Below are 12,995 nucleotides of genomic sequence, written 5' to 3'. Positions count from 1 at the left end.
CCCAGTGTATGGTCAGCTGTTAGGCTTTATAATGACATGAATAATGGAAGATATCTTTGGAAAAGGATACTATAGAATCTGTAAATTCTGAACTTGGGGGAATTTGGTCAGTAGGACAAAGAATCTGGAGAGAGATTTTCCTGGAATCTACATGACCTTCAACGCACACCAGTGGTCTGAGATGGTCTGGCCAATCATAGAAGCACTTAGAGATGCCACAAAGAGAAGAGCCTTCACCCTAGTCTCTCAAGCCTACACCTCCATAAAGAGCCAACGACTTTGCAGCCATTGTCAGGCTCCTGTGGAAGAGGCTGTGAAAGGTACATTAGAACAAGGATGGCAAGCCCACTTCACCACAAGAATGTTATGCCCAAAAAACCCGTTGCAGGGGCCCTGGATGTTTCCTTCAACTGGATCATTCCCTCATCAGAACCTGCCCCAATTCCACCAATCCCCAACAAGCAGCAGTTAGCCAGACTGACCAATTATGTGGCTTTCATCAAAAACTGATATATCATTCTGAATTCAAGATCCACCTTCAGAATCCTGTATACTGACAAATATAGAAATGTAAAATTTTTATTTTCAATTTATTGGATGGATTAGCACCCCAGCATTCCCTACTGAGTATGTGATAAAATACATATATATAGTATATTATATGTATTTTGTCCTTAAACATTATGCTGAATAGTTGTTGAAACAATTTTTGTTTTGTAATATTTGACAATTTGGATGGAACCCGTCAGTATTATGCAGTTTATATTTCCTAGTGACTATAAAACACAGATTTCCTGCTTCATGTGGGACAGTGGTTGTCAATTGTTTGTTCCTGCCGCAGCACAGCACACCCCCCAGTCTGCACCGATGGTTAAGAGTTACAGTGATTCATGTGGGATTTGAGAAAGACTGTCCCCAGAGGCAGTATCTGAGCTGCTGAGGATTCCTATCCACCCTCTTCAGAGAATGTGCTCTCCTTTCTCCTCACCTCCTGAATATCATACACAGAATGCTGAAATGTAGATGAGGAACAAAAGACCATTTCCTCAGTAAAGCAGTGTGTTAACTTCACATCTTTTCCTGGTAGTGTTAGTACATCCAGTGTACTGGCAGTGGAGGGTTTGTCATGAAAATGTGACTATTTAAGACCCTCAGGAGACATATTAGATGTAATATTCCTTTTAGAAGCAGGGAAATGTAGGGTGGAAAGCATTATATTGGCAAAGTTATTAAGATAAGTGATACACTTTGCCCAACTGTCCTGCAGCCTACTGGTTGCTTATATTTATCCTTTGGTTCAAGTTCTGCCTTTTGGAAAAATGGTGAACAAGTCTTTCAGTTTTTGTGTGACGCCCTCTGAATATTTGGAGATGTTCATTGTATCTTCAGGTTATCTCCCCACACCCCACTTAATTTATTCTGCATTTGTTCAATAAATATTTAATTGAAAAAATAAAATAAAGGAATTATTTAAATGAAAATAACATAAATGGAAGAAAATTAAGAAAAAACTTCACTAGTAAAAGCAAACATATAATAAAGGTAACAGATTAATCACTTATAAAGTCAGTAAGGAGGCTAAAACACAAAAATAATAAAATCAATTATATCTACAAAAAAGTAGTCAAGGGATATATAAAATAAAGATGTAAGACATGATATCACATACATAAAACATGCAGGGGGAGTAAAAATTTAGTGCCTTTAGAATGTATTCTTCAGCATACATGTGAACTCAAGTGACCAACTTAATATAGACTGCTAATACACATGTTATATATGAACCCCACATGTAACCACAAATTAAAAACTTATTATACACAAAATAAAAAAATAAACCTGAGCATAACACGAAAGTAAGTCATGAAACCAGAAGGAAAAGTAAGGAGGACAAGAGGATAAGAAAGGAACAAAGAACTAAAAAACAACCAGAAAACAACAAATGGCAATAAGTACATACCTATCAATAATCACTTTAAATGTAAATGCTCCAATCAAAAGACATCAGGTCACTTAATGGATAAAAAACCAAAATGCACCTGTACGTTGTCTATGATACTTCAGACCAAAAGACACATACAAATTGAAAGTGAAGGGATAAAATAATGATATTCCATGCAATGAAGGTGGAAAAAAGGTAGCAATATTTACATCAGACAAAACAGACTTAAAAACAAAGACTGTAACGAGAGAAAAAGAAGGGCATTACATAATGATAAAAAGGAATCAATGTAAAAACAGGATTGACATGTAAATATCTATGCACCCAACATGGAAGCACCTAAATATAAGCAAATATTAATAGATATAAAGGGAGAAATTGACAGTAACACAATAATAGTAGGGGACTTAAATACCCCACTTACACCAATGAATATATCATCTAGACAGAAAATCAATAAGGAAGGAGTGGCTTTGAATAACCCATTAGATCAGATGGATTAACAGATATGTACAGAGCATCTCATCCCCAAACAGTAAAATAGACATTCTTTTCATATGCACACGGAACAGTCTCCAGCATCACATATTAGTCCACAAAACAAGTCTCAATAAAAAGATTGAAATCCTATCAAGTATCTTTTCTGACCACAACAATATGAAACTAGAAACAAGGAAAAAAAACTGGGAAAAACACAAACACATTGAAGCTAAACTACATGCTACTAAACAACCAATGGTTAACAAAGAAATCAAAGAGGAAATCAAAAAATACATGGAGACAGACTTGCAGGTGCCACCATCCCAGAGTTGCCCATGCCACCCAGTCATGGTCAACCCCACTGTGTCCTTTGACATTGCTGTGGACATTGCTTGGGCCGTGTTTCCTTTGAGTTGTTTGCAGACAAATTCCAAAAACAGCAGAAAACTTTCATGCTCTGAGCACTGGGGACAGAGGATTTGGTTATAAAGTTTCCTGCTTTGACAGGATTATTCCAAGATTTATGTGCCAGGGTGGTGACTTTACATGCCATAATGGCACTGGATCCAAGTCCATCTATGGGGAGAAATTTGATGAGAATTTCATTCTGACACACATAGGTCCTGGCATCTTATCCATGGCAAATGCTGGATGCAACACAAATGGTTCCCAGTGTTTCATCTCAGTGGTTCAATGGGAAGCATGTGGTCTTTGGCAAGGTGAAAGAGGGCATGAATATTGTGGAAGCCATGGAGCACCTTGGATATAGGAATGGCAAGATCAGCAAGAAGATCACCAAAGCTGACTGGACAAATCTAATAAATTTGACTTGTGTTTTATTTTAACTACCAAACCATTCCTTTTATAGCTCAAGAGTACATCCCTTCACCCCTATCTGCTTGAAATATCCTATAATCTGTGCTCTCACTGTAGTTCTATGGGTTCCATATTTTCCTTACTCCCCTCCAAGTCTAGCTGGATTGCAGAGTTAAGCTTATGATTATGAAATAAAAACTAAACAACAACAACAACAACTAAAGTACATGGAGGCAAATGAAAATGGAAACACAATGGTCCAAAATCTTTGGGACACAGCAAAAGCAGTTCTAAGAAGAAAGTTTATAGTCTACCTTGAGACATAAGAAAAAGCTCAAAACAATGATATAAACTTACAAGTAAAGGAACTAGGAAAAGAACAAGCAAAGCCCGAAGCTAGTAGAAGAAAGAAAATTATAAAGACTAGAGTGAAAATAAATGAAAGAGAAATGAAAAAAATCAATAGAAAAGATCAGCGAAACCAATGGCTGGTTCTTTGAAGAGATAAATAGAATTGGATAAACTTATACAAATCCATTAAGAAAGAAAAAAAAGAGAGGATTCAAATAAATAAGATCAGAAATGAAAGAGGAGAAATAACAACCAACACTACAGAAATACAAAGGATTATAAAATAAAACCATGAAAAATAATATGCCAACAAATTGGACAACCTAGAAGAAATGGATAAATTCCTAGAAACATACAATCTTCCAAATGGAATCAGGAAGAAATAGAAAATTTGAACAGACCAATTTCTAGTAATGAAATTGAATAGGTCATCAAAAAACTCCCAACAAACACAAGTCCAGGACCTGATGGCTCCACAGCTGAATTCTACCAAACATTTAAAGAAGAGTTAATACTGGGGCCCTCAGGTGGCTCAGTTGGTTAAGCGTCAGACTCCTGATTTATATAGATATGTATATTTATATAGATAGTAAATATATATATATGTATATCTTATATAATATATAAAATATTTAATGTTATATTATTATATATTAAATACATTATATTTTATATATTTATTATATAATATATTATAAATAATATAATTTATAATTATTATACATAATATTAATATTATATAATATTTAAAGAAGAGTTAATACCCATTCTACTAAAACTATTCCAAAAAATGAACAGGGAAGAAAACTTCCAAATACATTCTATGTGGACAGAAGTACCCTGATATCAAAACCACAAAAAGACACTGTGCCTGGGTGGCTCAGTTGGTTAAGTGTCTGACTTTTGCTCAGGTCATGATCTCAGAGCTTGTGAGTTCAAAACCTGCATTAGGATTTGTGCTGACACAGCACAGCCTTCTTCAGATCCTCTGTCTCTGTCTCTCTCTGCCCCTACCCTGATCACACTTGCACGTTCTATCTCTCTCTCCCCAAAATAAATAAACATTGAAAAAAAAATTTTTTTTTATTTTTTTTAACGTTTTTTTATTTATTTTTGAGACAGAGAGAGACAGAGCATGAACGGGGGAGGGGCAGAGAGAGAGGGAGACACAGAATCGGAAGCAGGCTCCAGGCTCTGAGCCATCAGCCCAGAGCCTGACGCGGGGCTCGAACTCACGGACCGCGAGATCGTGACCTGAGCCGAAGTCGGACGCCCAACCGACTGAGCCACCCAGGCGCCCCGAAAAAAAAATTTTTTAAAGACACTGTAAAAAAACTACAGGCCAATATCCCCAATGAACATAGATGCAAAAATCCTCAACAAAATACTAGCAAACCAAAACCAAATTCAACAATACATTGAAAGGATTATTCACCACACTCAAGTTGGATTTATTCCAGGATGGTTCAATATTCACAAACCAATCAATGTGATATATCACATTAACAAGAGGAAGGATAAAAACCATGCGATCATTTCAATAGATGCAGAAAAGCATTTGATAAAATACAATATCTGTTCATGATAAAAACTCTCAACAAAGTAGATTTAGAGAGAACACATCTCAACATAATAAAGGTCATAAATGAAAAACCCACAGCTGACATTATATTTAATGGTGAAACTGAAAGCTTTCCCTATAAGATCAGGAATAAGGATGTCCATTCTCACTACTTTTATTCAACATAATACTGGAAGTCCTAGCCACAACAATCAGACAAAAGAAATCGCATCCAAATTGGTAAGGAAGTAAAACTATCCCTATTTTCAGATGACATGATACTTTATATAGAAAACCCTAAAGACTCGACCAAAAAACCATTAGAAGTAATAAATGAATTCAGTAAAGTTGCAGGGTACATAATTAATATACAGAAACCTGTTGCATTTCTATAAACTAATAAGAAAGTAGCAGAAAGACAAATAAAAAAAATACTCCCATTCATAATTGCAGCAAAAAGAATAAAATACCTAAGAATAAATTTAACCAAGAAAGTGAAAGACCTATACTCTGAAAATATAAGACACTGTTGAAATAAACTGAAGATAACACAAACAAATGGAAAGATATACCATATTCATGGATTGGAAGAAGCAATCTACAAATTCAACACAATCCTTATCAAAATACCAATGGCATTTTTCACAGAATTTGAACAAATAATCCTAGAATTTGTATGGAACCACAAAAGACCCTGAAAAGCCAAAGCTATCCTGAGAAAGAAGAGCAAAGGCTGCAGGTATCACAATCCCAGATTACAGGATATATTACAAAACTATAATAATCAAAACAGTATAGTACTGGCACAAAAACATACATAGAGATCAAGAGAACAAAACAGAGAACCCAGAAACAGACCCACACTTATATGGTCAATTAATTTTTGACAAAGGAGGCAAGAATATGCAATGGAGACAGTCTCTTCGATATATGGTGCTGGGGAAACTGGACAGCTACTTGCAAAAGAAAGAAACTGGATCACTTTCTTATCCCATTCACAAAAATAAACTCAAAATGGATTAAAGACCTAAATGTGAGACCTGACACCATAAATTCCTAAAAGAAAACATAAGTAATAGACTCTTAGACATTGGCCTTAGCAACATATTTATGGATATGTCTCTTCAAACAAGGGAATCAAAAGCAAAAGTAAACTATTGGGTCTACAACAAAATAAAAACCTTTTGCACAGCAAAGGAAGCCATCAACAAACCAGAGAGGCAACCCACTGAATAGGAGAAGATACTTGCAAACAATATAACCAATAAAGAGTTAATATCTAAATTATACAAAGAACTTATATAAGCCAACGCTAACAAAATTATACTCTGATTAAAAAATAGGTAGGGGCACCTGGGTGACTCAGTCAGTTAAGTGTCCAACTTCAGCTCAGGTCATGATCTCATGGTTCTTGAGTTCAAGCCCCACATCAGGCTCTGTGCTGACAGCTCAGAGCCTGGAGCCTGCTTCAGATTCTGTGTCTCCCTCTCTCTCTGCCCCTCCCCCACTTGCACTCTCTCTCTCTCTCTCTCAAAATAAATAAACATTAAAAAATTAAAAAAAAAAAAAGGCAGAGGACCTGACTAGACATTTTTCCAAAGACATACAGATGGCCAACAGACACATGAAAAGATGTTCATCATCACTAATCATCAGGTGAAGACAAATCAAAACTACAGTGAGATATTGTCTCACACCAGTCTTAATGGATAGTATCAAAAGACAAGAAATAACAAGTGTTGGTGAGGATGTAATTGGTAAACGTAAATTGGTGCAACCACTATGGAAAATATTACAGAGATTCCTCAAAGAATTAAAAATAGAACTATCATATGATCCAGTAATTCTACTAGTGGGCATTTGCCTAAAAAAAGTGAAGACACCAATTTGAAAAGATATAAGCACCCCTATGTTTATTGCAGTATTTACAATACCTAAGATATGGAAGCAATCCAAGTATCCATCTATAGATAGATGAATAAAAAAGATGTGATATATATATATACACATATACATATACATATTTATTATTCAGTCATAAAAAAAGAATGGAATCTTGCCACTTGCAACAACATGGATGGACCTGAAGAGTATTATGTTAAGTGAAATAAGTCAGACAGAGAAAGACAAACACCACATGATTTCACTTATATGTGGAATCCAAAAAACAGAATAAACAAAAAGCAGAAATAGATTCATAAATATGGAAAACAAAGTGATGGTTGCCAAAAGGGAGGGAAATAGGGGTTCAGGTGAAATAGGTGAAAGGGACTAAGAAACTTCCAGTTACAAAATAAATAAGTCATGGAGATGAAAAGTATAGCATAGAGAGTATAATCAATCATATTGTAATAATGTTTTTAAAAACCCTACATAAAAAACATTATGCTTATAGAAGCAATCTCAAGTTTTTCATTAAATTTTTGAGAAACTTTATTTGGAAGTTTATACAAATTCAATATTTAATATCCTGAATATGTTTTCTTTTCCTCATTATATTATATAAATACAAGTATTTTCACCATGCCCCATTATAGTTGCCTCCAAATCTCCTTTAAATTTATCCCAGTGTGCTATACAACTATTATTTCTATGGATGTCATGATATGAAAAAAGGTTCAGAAGCACTGCTTTAGCTTTAGATAGGATTCTTTACCGGGGCCTCTCAATGGATTTCAGTGGGTTTGTGAAATGCGCACATATATCTTTCTTGAGAGATAGTTAATACTTTTCATAAGTTCTCAAAGCTTAAGAACCAAGTGACTCAAGAATTTCAAAAGTTCCCCTATAATTTCATCCCCAAAGAAGTGATGTTACAAGTTAAGGGTTAAAGGAATTCCAATAGCACAACTAGGCCTCCATTATCACAGGTGGGAAGAATAAAGGTGCTATAAATAGAACTAGGAGGACTTCTGTCTCTGGCTCCCTCTTTTGGGACTCCTGCTCTTGGCCTCTCTCTTCTTAAATTCAACTAACATATTAAGAGGATTCTAGGGTCTTTTCTGTTAGAAGTAAATACTTCCTCAGATCACCAGAAAGTAGAAACCAGGGTGGAATCCAGGGAAGACAGTATAGATTTCAAATGCTCACATTTGATCTAGCTCTGCAGCCAAAGCCTGAAAGGCAATATTGTAAAATGTATATTTGCCCAGACCTCTTCCTCTGTGTTTCTAAAGCACTTTGCACATAACTAGACTTCTCCTATATCTGTGTCTCCCTTGGGGGCCTAGCAGAGGTGACAAAATCCACAGTGCCACTCTGCCATACTGTCATTATTTGGTGTGTTTTTCCCTAACAGGTTTTGAGCCCCTGATAGACAGACTTTTATTTTGTTTTTAAAACAGTCTCTAGTATAAAATATACACTCAGTATTTTCTCAATTAATGACAAATAAATTAATGAACACGCACCATTAATTTCCAAATCTTAGTTTCCTTAAAAGGTTATATGCCAGGAAGAGATATTTCCTCTGTAAATTAATAAATTAATTTCCTGATACAAATAAACTTAATGTGAATCTGGGTACTTTATAATCCCAACTTTTTTATAATCCCAATTTTGACCAGGATTTTATCTTCTCAGATATGTTTAATAGAGATGTTCTGTATCTTCCTACAGATGACACATCTCTTGACCACTGATCTACTTCTCTCACTGTTGAGAAAGGCATGAATCATACATCTTTTTAGCCCTTTTTAGTCCCTTTTTGCTTGATGCTATTTTCTACACATAGGGTACACTCAGCAAAAGCTGACTGAACTTGGAACAAACTTCAAAGAATAATAAAGTTATCTTAATTACATACAAGGCTTTACAGATTATATAGGACTTTACCATGCATTATCTCATTTGATCACAAGAATCCTGTGAGTTAGAGCTCCATTGTAGAAACCAATGCTTAAAACGTTTAAGCCATTTGCATAAGGTTTTACAAATTGGAACTAGAAGCCAGGTCTTCTGACTCCTACAGTAGTGATCTTTCCCACTGGGAGATTAATGGAATTCTCTCATCTGCCAAAAGAATTTCTTAATATTATGTTGACACAAAACTAGATAGGCAGTGTTGCTATCCTGAGTCAGTAAGAAAATCAACATACAAGTACATTAAGACCTATTGATCTGTATAATATTTTTTCTAGAACAATACTTTGGCTTATAAACCACGTGTTTCATTTGAGTTCATTCAGCTTTCAGCTATGTATAGTTCTTACCTATGCATACAGCTTCCTGTGTGGTCTCCTAAGCATTGGTTCAAAGTTCTTACTTCTGAACTTTGTCTTGTCTTTTCCTGTTTACTTCGCAGCTCTGGGAAAAACACAGATTGTTTAATCTGTGAACCATACATCTTTGTTTAATTTTTGTCTCGCAGGCACTCTTGACCACCACCAGGGGGCAAAAGCCTTCCAGCTGGCTTCTCAGCAATTCATTCTACACAGGACTGTACAGTACAGGGACCCTCAGTGTCTGATTCTTGATGGAACCTCCCTGCTAATTATTTCAACCGCAGGGCCCCAGGGAGAGAACAAAGGCTCAGCACAGAGGGCTCTAGTGGCACTTTAACCATACAGCAGCCAGAAGGAGCACATGACAGTCCTGTCAGTTTAAAGGAAGCAATGAAATCCAAGAGAGTTTGAGTGACAAACAGGAGGAGGTGGCTTTAATAACTGCAAACTCCTTAATGTGTGTGTTTCCTCAGTTTTGATACATATGGTGGTATATTCCAGAGCGTCCACTCAAATTGAGAAATAGCTTTGTCAACTTTCTCTGTGTAAACAATCAATGATATTTGCGTAGTAAGATTTCCCCCCTTTTTAAATCTTGATTTTTAATTACTTTCTTCGCTTATGGTCTGCTAATGGTTTATCTTTTTTTTTTTTTTAATTTTTTAACGTTTATTCATTTTTGAGAGGGCGAGAGCAGGGGAGGGTCAGAGAGAAAGGGAGACACAGAATCCCAAGCAGGCTCCAGGCTCTGAGCTGTCAGCACAGAGCCCCATGTGGGGCTGAAACTCATGAACTGTGAGATCATGACCCAAGCCCAAGTCCGATGCTTAACCGACTAAGCCACCCAAGCGCCCCATGCTGACGGTTTATCTTTTAGATTGTTCCTTTAAAATATTTAATAACCTACATTTCACATTTGTCTATGAAACCTAGAGCCGAAGGAGAAAAAAAAAAATCTCAAAGAGCAAATGCTATTTAAGAGAATTTCTTCCCATCGGGAAGCAAGTGGGAGGTAAATAGCAGGTTGGACCCTTATAACTCTGTGAGCCCTGCTTTCTCGGCCTCCCGGGCGCATACTGTCTCTCTCACCTTAGGAATAATGAATGAGTGAGTCCTTAGGGGCCAGGGTAATAGAGGAAGTGTGAGGGTACCTACCATGAAGCTTCTCAGGGTATAATATGAAAAAGCTTTCTTTCTTTCACGAAGTCGCATCATAAAACATGGACTCTGAGATAGAGGGTGGTACAGCTTAGAAAAAGCCCCCGAGAGCCGGGTCAAAGGGGGATAAACTCGTCTCCTGGTCGCGCCACGAGGGTCTCTAGTCCAGTAAGCCTCACTCCCGCCTAGCGAAAGCCTTTGAAACCCCGCGGAGCCCCTTCCCACCAGACAACGTGTTTGCCTCAGGATTTTCACCTCAGTTTCCTTTCTCTAAGATCGGTTAAGCTGTGCGCCCCCACCTCATGAAATGGTCGTCTCTCAGGAGTGGGGACTCCAAAGGCTCCCAGAACCGGGGCCCCTCCCCCCATCCCAGTTCACAGCCTCCGGGCGCGGGCAACCGCGCGATTCCAGAGCAAAGGAGGAAACCCAGGAAGGGGCGGCGGTCAGAGGCGCAAACAACCGGCCGGCTTCCGGCAACTCAAGGGTTACGGCGAGGCGGCGGCGCGCGCCGAGGGGAGAGGCGGTTGCTGACAGGTGGCGCCTGCGCACTGGGAGCGCTCATTGTGCCCCGCTGCTGCCGAACCGCCCGCCCGCCCTCCCGCCGCCCGTTCGGCGCGTCAGTCGGCGAGAGTCCGGTGGTGGGTGCGGAGCCTGCGGCCGTTCCCTCGGCCTCTTCCTCCTCCCCGTTCCCCTCACCCCCCCTCCCACACCCCTTTCCCCATCCCGGCTCCGTCACCCTCCCGCCCCCCATACTCAGGACAAGAATGCCCTGCCCGGAACAACCTAGCAGCGCCTAGATGGCTTTGGTCACGGTCCAGCGGTCGCCTACCCCCAGCACCACCTCCAGCCCCTGCGCCTCGGTGAGTCCCACCCGGCGGCCGCTCCGCTCGCTTCTGTCACTGCGGCTCCGCTTTGCCTCAGCGGGTCCCGCCGAGCGCCACTGCGCACGCGCCGCGCCGCTTCCCAGGCCTTGGCACTCGGCTGCCGCGAACCCCCCCCCCCCCCCCGTGGCATGCTTTCCTACGGCTTGAACACTTCCTTTCGCGAATGAGTCATTCTTGCTTTTCACCCTCCCCCTTCCTTGTACCCTCTGTTGCTCTGCTGCAGGGAGAGGACGATGGGACTCCTGCGTTGCCCCTAACACACACCACATCCCTATACCCACACCCATTTCATGGACTCGTTCAGTATTCCCACCCTGCAACCCCTTCTTCAGGCTCTCCGGGGTATGTGCCTTCCCTCTAGTCACTTGCTGTCTTTCTTGGGCTCTGGTACTGTTTGGGCTTCATTGGATTGCTGAGCTGGTAGTTACTCCTTGGTTTCTTCCCTCCTCTCCAGCAGAGAGGTCTCTTTCTTGGACCTCTTACCTTTTCTCTAAGTAGTCCTGAAGCATCTGGCGCTGTTTGATAACCAGGGCCAATTCATTTACATCTTACAGGTATTAATGCCTTGCACTCATTGCTCATGATCATTCTTGTTGTTGGGTTGTGTTTGTATGCTTCAGATGCGTATGCCAGTGAAGCATGCTTCCAGAAGGAAAATACCCAATAACCAGCCTTTTCCTGCTGGGCCCTTCTTTGACTTGCTCCTAGCCCCACCTCCATCCCTTTACACCCCACTCTTTTAGGCTTTATTCTTGAAAATGCTTATTTAAAAAATAAAATATTGCATCAGTGGGGCGAAATGGGATCTTTAAAACATGCAAATGTTGTAGAAGGAAATAGAATGAAAATAATGAGCAACTGGAAAAGCCATCTTGAACTTCCTACAGAATTGTAATTTTTAAAACTGTGTTGGTGGATTTAGTAGTTTCAAGTTGCCAAAAGGTATTCACTAAACACTGTACCACCCTTCACTGTAAAACGTCAGGTTATTCTTTATATTTATATGTTCACTGAGCCGTGGGCTTTGATATCTTGAAAATACAGTGACTTGTGATTTCAACATAGTTTCCTGAATTTCAAAATTCAGTATAGTGGTGGTTTCTTTTTTTTCCCCCCTGAGCTTTCTTGTGAATTTTGTGTGGCCAAATTGACAATTATATCCTAATTCTAGAAGTGATTATATTTCGGGGGTTAACTTGTATTGTTGCAGAGAGCAGAACTAGGATCCTTGGGTAGAAGTTCAGGGAGGCAGATTTTCAATGATTGTAAGGAAGAAGAATCTTGTAACAGTGGAGTGGACTGCCTTGCAAAAATAGTGAATGTCCGTTGCTTAAAGTATTAAAAGAAAAGCTGGAGGACCTTTTGCCTGGAAGTTAGTATAAAGAATTCCTGCAGTGAGGGACTTCTAAGGCCTTTTCCAACTCTTAAGATTTTGTGATTTGAGAATAGTTGCACTTCAAAGGTGGTAAAATGTTTTTAAGGTCCTCTGAAGACAAGTATCATAGGATAGAAATTTAGTAAAATTTATTTATATGTAGTACTTTATGCTAGATTTTGGAAAGTTAACATTCCATCAGACC

At 39.0% G+C, this 12,995-nt stretch overlaps 2 protein-coding genes and 2 pseudogenes across 5 annotated transcripts in view; 3 read left to right on the top strand and 1 right to left on the bottom strand.

Annotated features, from left to right (window-relative positions):
• The window catches only part of EFCAB5 (EF-hand calcium binding domain 5), a 218,896-nt gene extending 208,117 nt beyond the window's left edge, over positions 1 to 10,779 (bottom strand). The window contains exons 1-2 of the mRNA XM_040455093.1: positions 10,529 to 10,779; positions 9,362 to 9,455 (exon numbers count right to left, since the gene is read on the bottom strand). The gene's annotated coding sequence lies outside the window, so the exon portion shown is untranslated. The remainder of the gene's footprint in view (positions 1 to 9,361; positions 9,456 to 10,528) is intronic.
• LOC121017263 (COP9 signalosome complex subunit 8-like) lies at positions 31 to 541 on the top strand (annotated as a pseudogene).
• Positions 2,771 to 3,457, top strand: LOC121017261 (peptidyl-prolyl cis-trans isomerase A-like; annotated as a pseudogene).
• A 329-nt stretch (positions 10,780 to 11,108) lies between the features above and the next one.
• Positions 11,109 to 12,995, top strand: part of SSH2 (slingshot protein phosphatase 2) — a 252,213-nt gene continuing 250,326 nt past the window's right edge. For 2 of the 4 annotated variants that reach the window (XM_040455430.1, XM_040455432.1), the window contains exon 1: positions 11,109 to 11,391. In XM_040455430.1, coding sequence (XP_040311364.1) covers positions 11,329 to 11,391 — 63 coding nt within the window. In that variant the 5' untranslated portion in view covers positions 11,109 to 11,328. The remainder of the gene's footprint in view (positions 11,392 to 12,995) is intronic. The other 2 variants (XM_040455429.1, XM_040455433.1) reach the window with 2 other exon arrangements.

Source organism: Herpailurus yagouaroundi, unplaced genomic scaffold, assembly GCF_014898765.1.
Source record: "Herpailurus yagouaroundi ecotype Mexico unplaced genomic scaffold, PumYag 215, whole genome shotgun sequence".
NCBI lineage: Eukaryota > Metazoa > Chordata > Mammalia > Carnivora > Felidae > Herpailurus > Herpailurus yagouaroundi.
The sequence above is the reverse complement of the archived record's forward strand: the minus strand, read 5'-3'. Positions and strand labels throughout refer to the sequence as shown.